This window comes from Alexandromys fortis, unplaced genomic scaffold, assembly GCF_014885135.2.
Source record: "Alexandromys fortis isolate MF-2015 unplaced genomic scaffold, M_Fortis_MF-2015_v1.1 scaffold_85, whole genome shotgun sequence".
NCBI lineage: Eukaryota > Metazoa > Chordata > Mammalia > Rodentia > Cricetidae > Alexandromys > Alexandromys fortis.
The window spans coordinates 7,642,218-7,660,461 of NW_026067975.1; the positions used below are offsets into that span (position 1 = coordinate 7,642,218).

Below are 18,244 nucleotides of genomic sequence, written 5' to 3' on the forward strand. Positions count from 1 at the left end.
TCAACATAAGCTTGTAGTGACTGTCAGGCAGCTGAAAGAGGAGAAGTGACGTTTTTTGTGTTCCTGACTTCCAGCGGAGGCTGGGCAGAGGTCGGCCAGAGTCACCATGACTTGGTGGAGTGATTCCATTTTCCTAGAGAAGTTCCAGGGTCGTGTCCACTTCTGCTGAGCCTGCTTTTCATGCTATCTGGTGTTAATCCTAGAGCAGAGGGCAGCATGGTGCCAGAAGTGGTGGCATTTGGGGCAAGGGGCGTGGTTCTCAGTTGACAGGACTCCCTTCCAGCCAGCTTTACTGGGATTTGACAGATGGGGACTGTTGAGACCTGCGGTTTTGGCTGAAGAAGCTGCTTTGGAATGGGGCATCACCATCAGCAGGAAGGGGTGTCAAGGACTGGACTTGCAGGTGTGGCTTCCCCCTCCCTCCTCCCCCTCCCCCCACCCAGTTATAACAACTACATGGAACATGCTGGAGAGGATGCCTGGGTGGCCTGAGCTAACCCGGGGGCCTGCGCTGGGAGGGACAAAGCAGGGCTGGAGTTTGAGACTTGTGTCACGTGGATTCTGTCTCTTCTTCTGATTGGAGTGAGGACCTGGGGGAGCTGACGGGGTGTACAGCTGTTTGAAGGAACAGGCTCCGCAGGGGGCGGGGCAAAGTCTGAGACAGGGCAGAAATTCATATTCCGGTTCTACAGGAATCTAAGAACAAGAACAGATTGTGTTCGGAGAAGCACATAGTGAAGAAGAAATCCAGAGGAACCAAACGATTATGTACAATATCATATAGCAGGTGTCCACGGGGTAGCTGGGGCAGGTTAGGGGCAGCTTCAGGTGGGGAGTTTTGGTTCTATTCGGAGAGAAGACTCGTAGAGACTTTCTTCATCCATTACAAAAGATTGATCCAGTAAGTACTGAGTTACCTGAAATGAGAAAAGGAACAATAGAATTACGGGACGTCCCAGGCTGCGGACACTGCGTTTCTTGCAAGAATTTTTCTTCTCTTTTGCTTTTTTTGGGATAGGGTCTTAGTCTATAGCCTAAGACTGGTCTAGAAGTCACTATGTAGCCTAGGTTAGCCTTGAACTTGAAACCATCCTTCTGTTTTAGTTTGCGAAATATGGGGACTGCAAATGTATAGCACCATGCCTGGGGGGAGCCAAATGCTTTTGTAGGTTCAGGACATACACCTATGAGAAATAGTGTTTTGGTCTCCCACCCACAAGGGTCTTGCTATGTAACAAGGCTAACTCTAGCCTCAAACTCAGGATCCCCTGCCTCAGCTTCTCAAGTGCTGGCTCCATCATATTTGGCTGTGCTTTGTCTTAATTTAACTTTTCTATTTAAATTTTGTTTGAAGATTTACTTTGTGTGTGTTGCTGGGGTTAGAACTACTGAGTTATAGCCACAGTTCCTGTATTCTCTTAATAAACATCTTAATAGTTGTAAATCACATGTGGGAAACATTGCTCTTGACTGCTTTTCTTCCGTTTTTCTTTCTTTCTTTTTCTTTATCTGATCTCTTGAGGAAATGTTTTGGACTTGAACAAAGCAAACAACTCCCTGAAAAGGCCCATTGTTTAATCTAAGCGGCGGTGTGTGGGTGTTAACACTTCCTTCAGTGTTTCAGGTTGAAGAGTTCTCCAGAATCGTCAGGTGTACATGTTTACATCCAGCAGGGCTGTCATGGGGGAGGATCTGCATAGGCTCCCCATGGCTGAATCTGACATAAATGTTAGTATGAAAAACTGAGAAATGTCGTTGTCTTTCCTCCTGACTATCCGCTCTCCTCTTGAGTCTCAGTCCTTTGCTGAGTCCCTGCACACTCAATGAGAGGCCAGAGCTCTGACCTTACAAAAATTCTCTGGACCCAAGGTTCATGTGTTTGTCAGTCTGGAGCCAAATGTGCCTTTCTCCACAGAAACCAAGAGCAAGAAGGGAAAGGAATGACACCTGTGTTCTGTGCTTGACAGTCCAGTGGTAGCTGCTGAGGGGAGATGAAGCCCGTGGCTTTTGCCTTGGGGAACTGAGACTGTCTCCAGGAAGGTCAGAAGCAGCTGGATGCTGATTGACAGGAACAGATGAAATTATTGCTATGTCTGATTGACAGCTCACACCCTGTACCTCTAGGAAGATGACCTCAGATGTCAGAGTCTAGGTTCACCCAGCCCTGCAGGTAAAGACATGGTGATGTATGACTGTAGGAAATGAACTAGACTTTTAGCCCTAGCCGGTAGCTCCATAGAAAGGGTTCTCTCTGGACTATATCAAAGCACTCAGCTCCCAAAGCAGACTGACCAGGCCTTTCCAGGGGAGCACAAAGTTCATTTCCCTGTTTTCCTTGAGCTGGAGACTGCTGACAAATCCATCAGGCCGAGCCACTCAGGGAGTTGGAAGAGCAGTGGTGTTCATACATCTTGGACATCAGAGCTTGAGAGAAGGTTAGAGTAGCGGCAGGAGACAGAAAAGAGCCCTGATATTTTGTTGGGAACTTCTGGGACTTTCCAGGGGCCATGTTAGCACTACAGTGCTTTTTAAATATAGTGTGTGATGCACTAACAAAGCTCCTCCAACACTGCTAAATTTAAGTGGATAGTTATGTCTTCTTTCTTCTTCTTCTTCTTCTTCTTCTTCTTCTTCTTCTTCTTCTTCTTCTTCTTCTTCTTCTTCTTCTTCTTCTTCTTCTTCTTCTTCTTCCTCCTCCTCCTCCTCCTCCTCTTCCTCCCCTCCCCTCCCCCCTCCTCAATGATGTGTGGCTGGGGATATAGCTCAGTTGGTAGAGTTTTTGCCTAGCATACATGAAGGCAATCCTGGCTCTCAGAAGACACTTTTTAAAAAGTGCTAAATATGGTGGGAGGCAGAGGAAGGTCAAGCTCTTTGAGTTCAAGGCCAGGCTAGTGTACATATTGAGTCTACATATTGAGCTCCTGGCCAGCCAGGACTTCATAGGAGATCTTGTCTTCAATTAAAAAAATAAAAAAATAAATAAAAGTAACTGACAGACTACACAGACATTTTTGGGCTGGTGTGTGTGTGTGTGTTTGTGTGTGTGTGTGTGTCTGTGTGTGTGTGTGTGCCCGCGCACGTGCGCTGGAGACTAGTGTTATCCAATATACAAGTCATATTTAAATTTCGAGTGCCTTTCAAATATTTTTATATTATTATTATGGGTGTATATGTGTTGTGTGTGGGGGGCATTCATGTGCTGTGGGGTGCATGTAGAAATCAGAGGACAGTTTTGAGAGTCAGTTCTTTCTTTGTGGGTTCTGGGGATCAAACTGGGTTGTTAGGCGTGCGTAGCCACCTTGCTAGCCCCCATAGCGTTTTTAAGCCTGGGGTCTAATCAACCTTCATACACTGAATTTAGATGTCATGTGTTTTAATCTCCTTTAATCTAGAGTAATATTGTGTGTGTGCGTGGGTTTCATTTAGTTTTTCTTTTCGTTGCACTCTGTGGGGTTGGAACCTCACGGCCTCCATCATGTTAAGCGAGCTTTCCACCACTGAGTGTGACTGTCGTACTGTGGTTTTTACTTCTTTGTCTCTTTCCCTCCAGAGTACATGCTCATGAGGACCAAGGGCCTATCTATTTTGTACACTGTGCCTTGTGGCTTGAGATAGCTGGGAGCACAGAACTCATTCAGTGAATGTGTGTCTATTGGGTGGACAAAGAGCAACATGCAAGTGGCCCAGGTAATTATTCACGGATCTTCTCAACGTGGCAGAACAGAACATGGCACAGAATTAACTTTTGTTGTTTTTTTGAGACAGGGTCTCTCTTTTACGTAGCTCTGGCTGTCCTGGAACTCACTATGTAGAACAGGTTGGCCTTGAACTCAGAGATTCACCTGCCTCTGCCTCCCAAGTGCTGGGATTAAAGGTGTCCATCACCATACCCAGCAACCTTTTTTTTTTTTTTTTTTTTTTTTGAGACAAGGTTTCAGGTATTCCAGGCTGGTCCCAAATTTGCTATGTAACCGAGAATGACCTGCAACTTCTGATATTTCTGCTTTCACCTCTCAAGTGCTGGGGTTTCAGGCCCGGACCACTATGCCTGGTTTTATGCTGGGAATTGAACCCAGGGCACCACACATGCTAGGCAAGTACTTCAACATCTGAGTCACACCCCCAGCTCCAACACAAGCTATTTCTTTGGGCTTGATTTGTAGCAGAGAAAGACTAGAGTGAGGTAGATGTGCATCCACATAAAGGATTAGTGAGAGGAATGGGTTTCCTGCAGCTTTAAGCGAGAATAAGGCCAGTCTGTCTCTGAAAGGAGTGGCTGCAGACACCAAGGAAAACAAGATGATGCTGAGCAGGGATAGCAGATACTGTGGTAGAGAAAAATGTGTGGTGTTTATGAACTGTCCAGATACAGACTTGAGAAGCAGGATACCCTCATCTTTGGAAGGAAAACCTGTGACTTCTGGGACTTTGAGGCACAGTGCTTTTCAAAACTAGAAGTGTTTGGGGCTGGGCTATGGCTCGGTTTCCTGCCTACCATCTGCAAAGTGCTGGTTTGATCTCAAGCACCAAAGAACAGGAGCGTAGAGATGCAAGCTTGTGTTCCCAGCCCCTGGAAAATGGCTGAAAGATGACAAGTTCAAGGGCGTCTTTGGCTACATAGTGAGTCCGAGACTAGCCTGGGCTATATGAGATTTTGGAAAATATCAATCATGAACCAACAAGATGGCTCAGCTGGTAAAGCACTTGCGGCCAAGCCTGGGGATCTAAATTCAATCCCTGGCAGGAGAAAACTGACTTCTACAAGTTGTGCTCTTACTTCCTCAGGCTCTATGGTACATGTGTATCTGAACACACACACACACACACACACACACACACACACACACACACCCTATAAAACACAAACTAAGCAAAACCACAGCTAACCAACCAAGCATTGGGGATGTTTAGAGCCCTGTCTCTAACCCTGTGGGAGAGCAGACATTGTTCTAGACACCCTGTGAGATGTCAAATCAGGCAAGAATCACAAGCAAGGACCAGCTTGCCTCTGGCCAGGGAAGAGGAACGGGGTGGTTTCTGTAAGGGTATGACATTTTACGCTGGACCATTAGGATCCTGGAAGGCATGAGGAGAGGTGTTCCAGGAAAGGGCAGAAGCCTGTGCAGACAGCAGCACTGTGAAGGAGAGGAGAGATCCCAAGTGTTGCCCTCTTACCTTTGCCTGGTGTTCGATTTTGTAGGCAGTCTGTTGAAACTGGCGAATTTCTCGGATAATATGGGAAATCTGCGGGAAGGCAGGGGTGTTTTAGAATAGTCTGCTCTCTCGTGCTGCCTTGTCGATGAAAAGGGTCATCGGTAGCTATGTCTGAAGTCACACTCCCTCCTGAAAAACTCCACTGGCTTTCTTTACACCAGCCCCTGCTTCTGAAGTGAAACCTGTCCGTTGGGATATCTGTGATAATGTATATGTGTGCATGGTGTGTGTATGTGTTTGTGTGTGCACGTGCGTGCATGCACACATACTCGCACACTGAGCACGTGCCCATGCTTGATAAAGAGAACTCCCTCAGTCAGGGTCACAGGCTTCCCAACACCACTACAACTAAACCCTAGCTGCCAGTCAAAGTGAAAGGCTTGTGGGTGTCTAATGTGTTTGTGCCTGGATGCGAAACATAAGGACTTCCCTCCATCACCAACATGGAGCTTCTCATTTACGTTTGGAAGACTTGCTTTTTATTAATGTGCAAGCCCATTTTACAGAGTGGGTGCAAACAGAGGCTCTCTGGTTGGGGTGAGAGAGACATGGATGACCGGAAGTCTTGTGCCTGCTCAAAGTGGTCTCCTTGGGTCCTCCTATCCCCATGTTCTGAATCTTTAGGAGCGGATTTGAAACTTGCTCTCTTAGTTGTTGTTACAGAATGATTTTTCTTTAGTTATGTTAAACAAGCATTTCTGCAAACGAACATTAAAGGGTAGGCTGTTAGGAAAGCTGTGTGCTCTGGGGGTCAGAACCAACATTCAGAACCAGCTCTTCTTTTAACCCGCGTGGGAGCCTTGAGCTGGTCTCTTGACCTCACCCATCCTCCCCTGTAGGGAGGGGTGCTGGGCTAAAGTGGGAAAGGCAGGGGACACAGGGCTAATGCTATTAGTGTCAGTCATGGTTGTTACTGGAGACCTTTCACGGGATGAGCCTGGAACAGGCTGTGCTGGGGCGGGGTCTGGGTGGCTCAGTCGGGAGTTGTGCCCCCTGTTCACCCAGGGAAACATACCATCCTCATCTTGGAGAAGTTGACCAGGCCGTCCTCTGTGTAATTGGGTGTCCCCTCCTCGATGAAGGCCAAGTCAGTGAGGTACATCCCCAGGTAAGGGACACAGGGTGGGTCACAACTTGGAAACAAATGGCATCCACAAAAAATTTTCACTTAAGGAAAAGAACTTCTGCTAAGAACAGAACACCCTGCATGCAAATTCTGCCTGTCTAGAGGCAACGGGATTTCTAGTTACGGAGACTCATAGGGCACATCCAGACTTAGACTGCTAGCCAGGCTGGAGGGTGGGATAGTGTGGAGCTGCCTGGACCCTCACACTGGCTGGGGGAAGGGAATCTTACTTGTGTCTCCTCCTTCTGCGACCCAGAATGCCTTTCTTCGCTTCTCTGATGTCTGTGCAATGGAGCTCCCCAGCTGTTCCCAGTCTCATCCCAGGTCACTGGTCCCCCCTCCCCACCGTTACTCTGTGCTCAGGAACTTCTGGGAAGGCTGGGCCACCCCCACCCAGGTTCCAGCAGCCACACAGTGTAGCCTCTCTAACACCTGTCCTCTTACCACCTAGGTTTAGGGGCCACCTTCCTGGAAGTACCTTCTGGGGAAGGGTGGGTGATTCTCAGGGTCTATGGTTAAAAGAGCTGAGACCCTGTTGTGATGGACCAGGCCTCTGATGTGTGGCTCTGAGCAGGCATTTGTAGCCTGTACTATAGCAGCTTTTTTGGTGCCTTGGGAGGGTGCAGGGGAGTTGGGGTTGGTGATGGAGTAAGCCACCATTATCCTCCCTTCTGCATCTTTAGGGGACGCTTGAGATAGTGGTCTGTAACTTCCTCTCAGCACAGAGATGCTAGAGGAACTGTTCCTCAGGCTACTTGACACTCCTGCCATGCTGGAGGAAAATGCGGTATAGACCTTGAACTAGGCCTCCTGTCTCCATCCCCCTTGGCTCCCCCCACCGGTGCTGGGGTTAAAGGCGTGTACCGTCACATCCGATTTTTATTGTTGTTTTTAAAAGCTTTTTTGAAAGTGGGTCTCTCTAAATAACCTTGGCTGTTCTGACCATCACACCTGACTTTATGTGGGGTTGGACATCGAACCCGGTACTTCTTGAAAGTTAAAGTAAGCACTCTACCAACTGAGTTATGTTCCCGGGCCAAGATATGACATTCTAAGCTGCCATCAATAAGTGGTCATTCAACAGATAACTATCTAGTAAGATTGCTCTCAAACAATGGTACAGCATTGTCCCACTCTTAAGAGTTAATCCAAATGGGCCTGTCAGTCACTTGGACAGGAAAATGCTTTTCAGGAAACTGTTCCAGAGATCTTTTAGAAAGTGCAAAGCCAACCTAACCATGCAGGTCATTACACTGGTCCCTTTGGCTACTGCTCACTCTCATCTCTTGAACATGTATCTTAAGCTCTGCAATGAACTCTCTATATCTTCTTCACTGCCCTGTGAACCCTTCCTGTGTCCTTTTGATGAAGACCACTAGGACCAGAAAGCTGAGGAGAGTTCAGACTAAGAGCCCAGTGACAACAGGCTGAAAAAGATTCCAGGGACAACTGAAACGGGCTGAAGACCCTCACAGGAGAGCCACTGCAGGACTCTGGGTGTGTCACTATTTCTGCCTAGAGACTGTTGTCAATTATCTTCTGATGTCTGGCCCTTTTCTGCTGAAACAGACTCCCCAGCATCATTGGACATGGTTTGTTCTCCATCTCTACAGGGCAGATCGGCCTTACATAAAAATCTTGGTACCCAGAAAGCCCCTAAGCCTTCTGCCCTGTGCTACAGGTAGCAGAGGGTTCTAGGGGAGGCACTTACACAGGCATACAGATGACCTGAAAGGGAAGACAGTCAGGAGAGGGACTCAGACAGAATGGGAGCCACGGAGACAGTTAGGTAGCAGTAGTGGCTGCGGTGGATGAGGAAGCCGTGTGAAGGAGGCAGATGGAGCAACGCCCAGAGGCAGACGGACAGTTGGTGAATGCACAGTGGGGCAGCTCCAGACAAGCACAGTCCACAGGGGCTCCTGGGAGCCCGGGCGGAGGAGAGACGGCCGGACAGCACAGATGGGTTCAACATCTGTCTGAGGACATAAACAAAGTGGAGATGGTCAAGGCGATGGCACACTGAGCTAGTGAAGGATGGACAAGAAGTAGGGCGGGAAGAAAACAAGAAGAGGAGGCAAGAGAGGCTGTCTGGGAAGACGAGTGAGCAGGGCATCCCAGCCAATGTCAAGGGCTGGAGGTGTTGGCTGTCCCGTGACTATGAGCGGTGACCTCCATTGCGGCTCTTATTGGCTGTGGTCAAGAGGCCCCTTATGGAAGGGAGGAGAGTATTCCTGAAAGCTACAGGGACCCAGCATCTCCAAAGTCCATTGAGAAGTCAGCCAGCAGAGACAGGGACAAATGGGGGTGGGGCCTAGTATGGAAGCCTGAAGAAAGCAATAAAAGCAGTTTTGTCTTTTTAGAGCCCGTATCTCATGAATGTGCGTCCAAAGTGATCTGAGTCATGGCTTTCTTGTCAGAGGTACCTGAACCTCATAAGACAGTGCCCAAGGCACACAGCAAAGTACTGGTCTTGGAAGCCAGCTCAGGCCAAGTCCCAGGTTCTAATGCCATGGTCACATCACCTTGGCATGGCCCCTAGGTCTCTGTCTTTTGTCTAGGAAGACAGGATGGAAAGAGCTGCCTTCGAGTCATTAGCATCCCATGGGTTGAGGCCAGGGTGTACCTAGAAATCCCACAATGCATCGGCAATTGTGTTACCAACTGTCGGTAAAATGTATGTCTTTGATTCGAAGATGCAGCTGTCAATCACGCACGCACTCATTTTGATGGCTATTTCTCCTCGTGAACAAGAAACACAACCACATTAAATAAACCGACTGGACATGCCGGTTATTGGGATTATTAAAATGGAAAATCATATTTAAGAAATAAGAAATCTGGCACCAACTCTGGCCAAGCACAGATCGGTGCTCTGGCATTTCCCTGGTAAAGAATGGAGGGCAAGGCTGACCCGGTGCCGGGATCTGATGAGTCTATGGGTCTCATGGGCAGGCAGAGGGGCTGGCAGATCTCCTGCTCTGACTGGATGTGGAGAGGAGACGCCTTTGTAACACGCTCTACAATTTTAGACCCACAAGGAAGAAGCAGCACTTACTTTTTCAGGGCTTCTCTGAGGTTCTTAAATCTGCCCTCTGATGACACAAGCTTTTGGAGTTTGTCAATCAAAGCTTTCGTCTAGAAGGAACCAGAAGCATTTACTAACATTCAACACACATCCAGGCCCCAAGCCCCAGGCTCTGGCCCGTGATCCAACATGCTGACCTGAGGGCTCCAGGCCACATTTGGATCTGGGGACTCTCTGTGCCTGGTAGTCTCACCTGTGATCTCTTTAGGACTCAGGCTTAATCCCTGCCCTATGTTCCCCTCTTCACACACATCTCCTAGAGCACCGAAGAGAGTAATGACCCTGGAGACTGGTGCCATCCTGAGAATGATGGTTTATGAGGACTAGGTGGATGACTTGAGGGAGCCTGCACTTAGAGCAGGGAATATCTAAGTTAGAGTTTTTATATTCATGATTGCATTTTTCGGTCCTGGGAACTGAACCCGGGATTCTGACATATGAAGCAAGTGTCCTCCACCGAGCTATATGTCAGCCTTTAGGATTTTCCCACGAGCTGGACTGAATGGATCTGATCACTTTTTCACACCTTTGCTTTGATGGACCAGGAGCATCATCAGTGGTCAAGAACTGAGGAAAAGGGTGGCAGAGCAGCTGATTATCCAGGAAAGGATGGAAAGGATGGAACCCTTGGCCAAGGGTATGTGCAGTGATCAGCCAGACCTGGGCTGCATGAAAGCAGGGCAGAGGATGGGCAGCTGGGTTTGTCTGGCAGGGACTGCCCTGGGTCTGTCTCTGTGCTCCTTTCTCTGTCCGGTCTATGGGATGTCTCTTTGAGGCCCTCAGTGCCCTCATTTATAGAAGGGCATGAGGAAAGTTTTTCCTTTCCAGATATGGCCTTCATAATCCAGAATGCAGCTGAGAAACCATGCTGAGGGCAGCCAGGCATCACAAGACTGGGAGTTCTCATCGTCCCTAGAGGGACACAGTCACAGGCCATGGTGTGTGCAGTCGTAGAAGATGACAGTGTAAGTGTTCATGCTGATGGATGTCCCCTGTGTACCCTCTGAGGGGAAGAGAGGACAGAGACATCGACTGTTTGGTTCCTTAGCTATAAGGAGAGGGAACATTGCTGTTAGATTGACCCTGCTCAAAGCACAAATGCACTCTGACCTGATGTCAGAGCCATGACAGAATCCTCACCGAGCTAAGGCATCTGACTCCAAGCTTCCTTTAGAACTGGCTTTCAGCACCCTGGCAAAGCCCACACTGCCAGGCCAATCTCTACCAGGATCTTGGTGACTACCTGTACCAGCCCTTCTGAGGATGAGGTGACTACCTCTCCATGCCCACTCATCTGCAGGGGAGTGACCCAAGATGGATTCAGGTCAGATGTGGGGATTTAGTACCAGATCTGGGTCCTCCTCAGCCTCTGTCACCCATTCTCAGCATGCACAAGAGCAATAGCCCATTCCTCAGATATTCCCTAAGGGAAGCACGAGTTAAGATTTGGGGAGACAGAAGCTAGATCGCGAGGTCTAGTCATGTAGTTCTGACTTCAGAGATACCCATACTTTGAGGTCATGGACATGTATACAGATTATTTGTGTGTGTGTGTGTGTGTGTGTGTGTGTGTGTGTGTGTGTGTGTGTATGTGATTTGTAGGTGTATGTGGAAGTCAATGACATGCCTCAGGAGCCCTTCTACTCTGAGTATTGAACTCAGGTTGAACTTCGTCCTCTTTACCTACCAAACCAGCTCACCGGCCCTATGTAGGCTATTTCTGATGTGTGGGAAAAACCCTCTAGCTCTGAGAAGGGCACAATTTGATTCCTTCCACAGCCCCGTGCCTACTGTATACACAGACCCTCTTTGGGCTGCCACACTCTATCCAGGATAGAGTGAGATCAAGGAGTTTTCCCATGGTGTTCCACTTTTAAAATCAGGTCATATGCCTAGGGTGGGCCACCTAGGCTTCCACCTTCTAACGCTCCCTGGGGGGCTAGCCCCTGGGTCTTGAGGTGCTCTGGCTAAGTGTGAATATACTAGCGGGAAGAAAAGGGGAAAGCTTTAGATATGGCATTGGGATCCAGGATCAAGCAAAGAACCTGTGTCAGGAGCCCTGTCAAGAAGAAAGATGCTTCTGTGGCCTCCAAAATACCTCCCCTTCCTGCTTGTCTGACAGAAACCACCGAGTGATGAAGAATGTTTCCTCCCAAAGGGACAAAGACAAGTTGTGTGTCGAGAGCAGGTTTTTGTCCCTACAGATACCACTTCCTGGGGTGACGAACCACGGGCACATCACTCATAGCTGCTGCCACACCAGACACCTCCCCAATGGACAGAGATGGTTTGAAAGATGACGGGTAAAGGAGCTGAAATTAGAAAAGAGGAACAAAAAATTTCAAGGTACATTTGACCCTCCTGTAGAGCCGGACTGGATTTGATGTCATGTTTTACTGAATTGGGCTGACACCCCGAAGAAAGCAATGAAAACAAGACTGTGTTTCAGGGAATGTGGCCATCTTGGTGCATCACAAGAGTCCACCGGCTGCCTGCAGAGAAGAGATAACGGGGTTGGCTTTGTTTTTTCCAGAATCCATCGGAGCCAAGCACAGGGCAGATGCATAACTACTTGACAGGCTGGAAACGTCTGGAGGGCTGGCCGAGTCAGCCGGTTCAGTCTACCATCTAAAGTTGTTGCCACGGGCATCTTTGACTTTTATTAGACCAGACCTGCTGGTTCCTGGATCTGAATGGTGCTCTAGATTGCAGGCCGGGCCACACACATGGACTGCTTTTGTTTTAGACTGTTCTTGGAAGAGAACGAAAGATTTCCGAATGGCCATGGTGTGTCCCCATCCCCCTCAACTCCATGAGGAGAATGACACCGAAGAATGTGGCCAAGAAATAGAGCCTGTGCATTCTAGGAAGAGTCTAGTAGGGCAGGGATCTAGTCTGGAGGGTCCCTGGGAAGACTGCCATCATCCAACAGTGCAAGGAGGGAGGAGTAAGAGAGTAAACTGGAATGGACTCCCTATAACCTTGTCTAAATCCTGGCAATCCATATGGATGGACTCAGAAGATGTGGGGCTTTTTTTTTTTCTGCTCCTCCTCTGACTTCAGTTCATGACAGTATGTGCCTGTGTGGCCAGTAGTCCCTAAAGCTCCCAGCTTCTATTCTTTTCTGGAATTGCTAATATTAAAGACATCTCCCATGGCCCTAATCCTGGGCACCCAAAGTGCCAGTAAGGAAGAGGCTCAGCCTCCCTGAGGTGTAATGGGGTGGTCCTAGAGACTCAACAGCTCAGCTGTCCTCAGGGGCTTGAGTGTCTGGAGAGCAGAGAAGGACAGAGGAATGACATCCCAGAACTTTCCTGGACTGGCTGCTTATCTGTGTAGGAAGATTTGCGGAGCTGATGCCTGTTAGTGGGTAAGATGACTACCTGCTCCTGGCTCAGGGAAGATAACGAGAGACAGGCGAGGAAGAGAAAAATGAAGGGGATACAGAGCGCAAATCTAGGGTGCTGAAGACAGGCTTCTTGGCAGTGCTGGGTCCTGCAAGACTCTCTCACTGAAAGACCACTGATACCACTGTCACATCATAGGTGCCTTTAGAGGTTTCCCTGTCTCTGGTGGGGCTTGTCTATCCTCGTGCAGGCACTTAAACCAGGGTTGGGGCACCCACCAAGTTCACCAAGGAAGTGCTGAAGTGTCTCAGAGTGTGTTCTGCTAAGGAGAGCTCTCCTTTTGAGCTGTCCCCCAAGGCTCTAGCGTGCAGAACTTCATCCCAAAGAAGTTTCAGCTTATGCCTTTTCAGAGCTTTATGAGGTCATTATTCTTATCCCATACCAAGAAGAGTGCTGCTACCAATAGTCGCTGCCTTACAGCTCCCACTGTGGAGTCTTAGCTGCCCAAGTAGGAACTGAAGTCCCCCCAGGTCCACTGCCACATCAATTTTCCTGGAAATCTGGATCCTCACCTCAGTCCTTTGCTCACGCCCAGAGATTCCAGTCTCCCTGCCCCCAACCCCAGCCCAGGCCCATCTGGTAGCAGTGCCAGCTTCCTGCCCGCACCTGCTTAGAAACTTTGAGCCACGTCTTTTTGAGTCGGAAGATTGCACTGCGGTTCATGGAGGAGGTGATCTCCAGCACGGCATTGTAGTTGTGCAGGCAGCGGCATATGTCAGCCACAGCTACCCACTTCTCAATGGTGCTCACCCTTGCATTGATATCTTCATTTCGGATAATTTCTGAAGCAATCAAGTTACTGATCTTTAAGCCAATGCAATAAGACAGGAAAAAAGTAAGAGGAATAAATATTGTAAAGATAATATATCAATGTTATTTACAGACACAATTTCTTGTTAAGAGTCCCCAAAACAATAAAGTAGAAAACTATCAAAACAAATGCTTAAACCGGGCGGTGGTGGCGCACGCCTTTAATCCCAGCATTTGGGAGGCAGAGGCAGGCGGATCTCTGTGAGTTTGAGGCCAGCCTGGTCTACAAAAGCTACAGAGAAACCCTGTCTCGAAATCCAAAAAAAAAAAACAAAACAAAACAAAACAAAACAAATGCTTAATACAAAAAGGAGACATTTTCCTATAAATTAGCAATTGTCAATTAAAAAACACAATGAAGCTGAGTATGGTGGCATGTACCTGTAATCCCAGCACTTGGGAGGGAGAGGCAGGAGGATGCCCATGTCTGAGGCCAGCCTGAGCTACATGTAAATCCCAATAAAATAAAATAAAAACAAACAAGAAAAAAATATAATGACAAAGATTTCATGACCAAAATAAGAAATCTGAATTCCTTGGAACTTAAGTTAATGAAAACAACATAGGTTGTTGTATGGGAGAAAAAGGTTACCAAAAGATGTAAAAGGCTTCAATAACAGATAAAGAGATCATATTACCAAATGGTAGTATAAGTACCATGTGTTCATAACCCTGAGCTCAATGTAAACCAATTAAACACTCAGTGGAAATTGCTTTGGAACCTAACGGAGTGATTCAAAGTTCATCTGGAAGAATAAACTGTATTACAAAAAGCCCAGCTTTGAGGGAACTTCCCATCGTGTCCCCTTCTGGAGAAGACACACACTTGGTCTTACATATACAGTCGGCCAGACCTCCCTGGAATCCTGCACCCTGCCAGCAATCACAACCACACAAACAAATCACATGGAGTTAGAACTGGCGTGGTTAACAGGGAGGAAGCTGGGGCCTAGACATTGGGGAACTCGAACTGCAAGGAGCTGGGAAGGCAGGAAACATCCACTTCCTTGCACATTGCCTTGAATCTATAATATTTTAAAATAAAAAAGTAATGAAGTATAATAATACATAAATATACATGTATGAAAGCATCACAATGAAACTCATTTCTTTGTATGCTAGTCAAAAATGAATTCTAAAAAATCTTATAAAGAATAAAAGACATGATGACTTGTTATTTATAGTGGCATTTCATTTGTACTTTCATAAATAAAGCTTATCTGAAGATCAGAAAAAGTAAAACAGTCACACTGGCCAGCCTTACAGACCAGGCAGCAAAGACACACGTCTTTAATCCCAGTAGCCGCAATGACAGACATCTTTAATCCCAGTAGTCACAATGACACAGATCTTTAATCCCAGTAGCCACACTAGGTTGCCATAGAAACCAGGCAGTAGTGTTGCACGCCCTTAATCCCAGAACTAGAGAAGATTATTAAACGGGAGGAGACAGCTCTCACTCTCAAAATCTTTCTTAGGTTTCCTGGAGGCAGGATCGCCATTTTCAGACTGAGGTCAAAATAAGAGCCAGTGGCTGTCGGCTTGGCTTTTCTGGTCTTCAAGTTGAACCCCAATATCTGTCTCTGAGTTTTTATTAATTGTGCTTCAGTTATTGAAAGAATAAAGGTGTTAAGAGGCTGTTACGTATAAACAAGGAGAGTTGCACCACCAAGAAGCCTTCTCTTAAAGTACTTGCTGTGGCATGGATGCCAAGGAGGGATGTTGAATGTGAACTTGCTACACCTGTTTATTATTTTGGGTGTATGTGTGCTTGCCGGAGGGTGGGTGACACTCCACAGTGCATGTGAGAACAACTTGAGGGAAGGGTTCTCTCCTTCCCCCTTGTGGGTTCCAGGCATGAAACTTGGGTTATCAGCCTTGGTGACAGGTTTTCTCACTGATAACATCTTGTTGCCTGGGACGTTGAACTTTAGTATGTACTTCTGGAGAACTAACTACTGAAGTTAGAAGGGGATGAGAACACATAAGACAGCGTGCGTGTGATCTATCACTAATTAAACTGAAACAGTTACATCTCTCCATATAGACAATGCTGGAATAAAAAAAAAACTTTAAAAAAAAAGAATGTAAAAAAAGAAAAGAACAACTTTGAAAAAAAAAAGAAGAGACAAAGTTAGAAAAATTCCTTTCTATTCCTTGAATACCAATCCTTTTTACCATGAATGTTGACTCTTTTTCTTTTCAATCTTCTCTTAAGATCCTCTACAGGATGGAGAAACAGAACAAATACTTGCTACTTTATTCTACAAAAAGCACTGCTGTGCTATGCTCCAGAGATGGGCAACACAAGAAAGGAAAAAAATTGGGCGCCTAGCTGTTTACATGCCGTGGCTGCTTCGGGTTTGTACCGGAGGTACATAAGAAACTATGTAATTCTCATTTACCATAGCAACATATTAAACAAGGGAAGGATCACATGACCGTCTCAGTAGCTGCAGAACAACAGCGGAGAAAAGTCAGTGTGTGAGTTGGAGAGATGAGTCAGTGGTGAAAATCACTTGCCGCTGGCTCAAAGGGCCTGGATTCAGTTCTCCACACCCATGTCATGTTGCTCCCAACCACCTGTAACTATAATTCTGTATTAATTCTAGGGGCTCTGATGCCCTCTCTGGCCTCTGTGGCACGTGGCACACATAAATATACTCAGGCATATACACGAAGACATTAAAAAGAAATAAAAAATTATAAAAAAAGTCAATATGCATTTGTGGCAAAAATTGAATTTACACATATACATTAAAATAAGAAAAAATTAAAAAGAAGATAGTCAACATTCATGGTAAAAATGATTGGTATTCAAGGAATAGAAAGGAATTTTTCTAACTTTGTCTCCTTTTACATAGGGGAAGATTAAAAGCTTCCCCTGCAAAGGCAAGAACAAGGCACACTGTCTCCATCTCTGTTCCACATTGTCCTGGAGAGAGCTGGGGTGACAGAGGCACCACGGTGCATATGCGGTTGGTGGGCAGCTCCTCTGGCTGTATGCTGGGTATGCACCTGAGCAATAAGCCACACCCCCCCCCTTTTGATTTTTTTTCTTTCTGAGATAAGACATTGCTATGTAGACTTGGTTGGCCTTGAACTTGTAACCCTTTTGCTGAATGTTGGGATTATAGGTGTCTACACAGGAGTATTTTTTCTCTTACATAGTCATCCTCCATCATGCAGCAATGAAAAACACATGTGCAACCTCATGCTAATCAGCAGACCCTTCCAGAACCTCAGCATCTCCGGATCTTGAATGTCAGAGAAGCCCTCATCTCCTAGGGGTGGTGTAAGCTTTAAATGAGATTGCTATACATGGAGAGCATGGTCCTAGGCAGTTATGGGAAATATTAGAGGCTACTTTTATTATTCAAGAACTTTGCAAGGGCCCCTTGCAGCCACGACCCTTCCCAGGAAGACTTGGAAGCATGTTTGGCTCCTAGTCCTTTGAGAAGAGATCCTGGGAACATTGTATGCCTGTGTGTATGTCCCTGTGTGAGTGCGCTTATGTATGTGTATGCATGTGAAAGAGTGTGCGTGTGTGATGTACCAATCTGATCTTAGTGTCCCGATCAGAGTCAGTTCAAGCCATTTTTGTTGAACACATGGACCACTTTTCTGCTTTTGTCTTTGGTCCCCCTCTTAACCACTCTCCATCCGGAAAGTCAATGGTAGAGGGAGTTCTGGGAGATGGGGACTGGACGGGCCAGATGCAGGGCCATTCCAAGCCTGCCTAGGGGCAGACTCAAGCCCTAGGCTCAAACCTAGCCTTTTTTTTTTTTTATCAGCAACTTCAGGGTCTCTAGTCTCTTCAGTGCTAAGTTGTTGCGCAATCTTACCAATCATGAAAGGCACTGTGGTGGCTAGACATTACATCATCATGAAGATGAAACTCTTAGCAAACACTTTGGAAAGTCAGAGAGTTTGAACACTTTGAGTAATGTTCATATCTGAGGGAAGATGTTTGCCATTTCCAGACTCAGTTTGCTTATTTCTAAGGCTGAGATGAGGTAAGAAAATAAGAAACACAGCAAGAACACTTTTGGTCTTTTCTGTCCGACCCTTCCTTCTTTCCATCCTTTCTGTGGCTGGTCTGCCATGACCCTACAAGACCTAAGACCCTAAGAAGGAGGAGCTCCTTGTGGTGATCATAGGCCTGAGGAAGCTCCTCAGGAGCCATTGGTGGCTGATGGCTCTGGAGGATTCCCAGCTACTCTTCACACGGCCCTTTTATGTTCACCCATAAGCAGATGAAGGGACCAAGAATGAGGCGAAGCGGGCTGGCTCTGGTTACACAGCTGAAGGTGGGGTGCAGCAGAGGGTGTGGTGCCAGCCTGCTTTCCACTCAGCCCCTTGGCAGCCCTGGCAATGGAAAGCCGGGCAGAAAGCCACTGTCCACGCATGCATACTCACGTCATTGAAATGCTTGGTGGTTTTTATGATATAAGGCGTTCTTTCGTTTTTCTCTACCTTCATCCAGCCCTGTCCGAAGAACTCCCTGCAAGGAGGAAATGGAAACCAGAGCAGATGAAATCAGCGCCGCCTTGCTCATTCAGTGTTAGGTCACTTTTTTGCTTTTCAAGGTGATCATTTATA

At 47.0% G+C, this 18,244-nt stretch overlaps 1 protein-coding gene across 2 annotated transcripts in view; it reads right to left on the reverse strand.

Annotated features, from left to right (window-relative positions):
• Nucleotides 1–479: 479 nt before the first annotated feature.
• The window catches only part of Rasgrf1 (Ras protein specific guanine nucleotide releasing factor 1), a 106,745-nt gene continuing 88,980 nt past the window's right edge, over nucleotides 480–18,244 (reverse strand). For both annotated transcript variants that reach the window (XM_050157300.1, XM_050157301.1), the window contains 6 exons: nucleotides 18,062–18,146; nucleotides 13,439–13,636; nucleotides 9,396–9,475; nucleotides 6,230–6,347; nucleotides 5,176–5,244; nucleotides 480–917 (listed from right to left, as the gene is read on the reverse strand). In XM_050157300.1, the coding sequence (XP_050013257.1) occupies nucleotides 825–917; nucleotides 5,176–5,244; nucleotides 6,230–6,347; nucleotides 9,396–9,475; nucleotides 13,439–13,636; nucleotides 18,062–18,146 (643 nt within the window). In that variant the 3' untranslated portion in view covers nucleotides 480–824. The remainder of the gene's footprint in view (nucleotides 918–5,175; nucleotides 5,245–6,229; nucleotides 6,348–9,395; nucleotides 9,476–13,438; nucleotides 13,637–18,061; nucleotides 18,147–18,244) is intronic.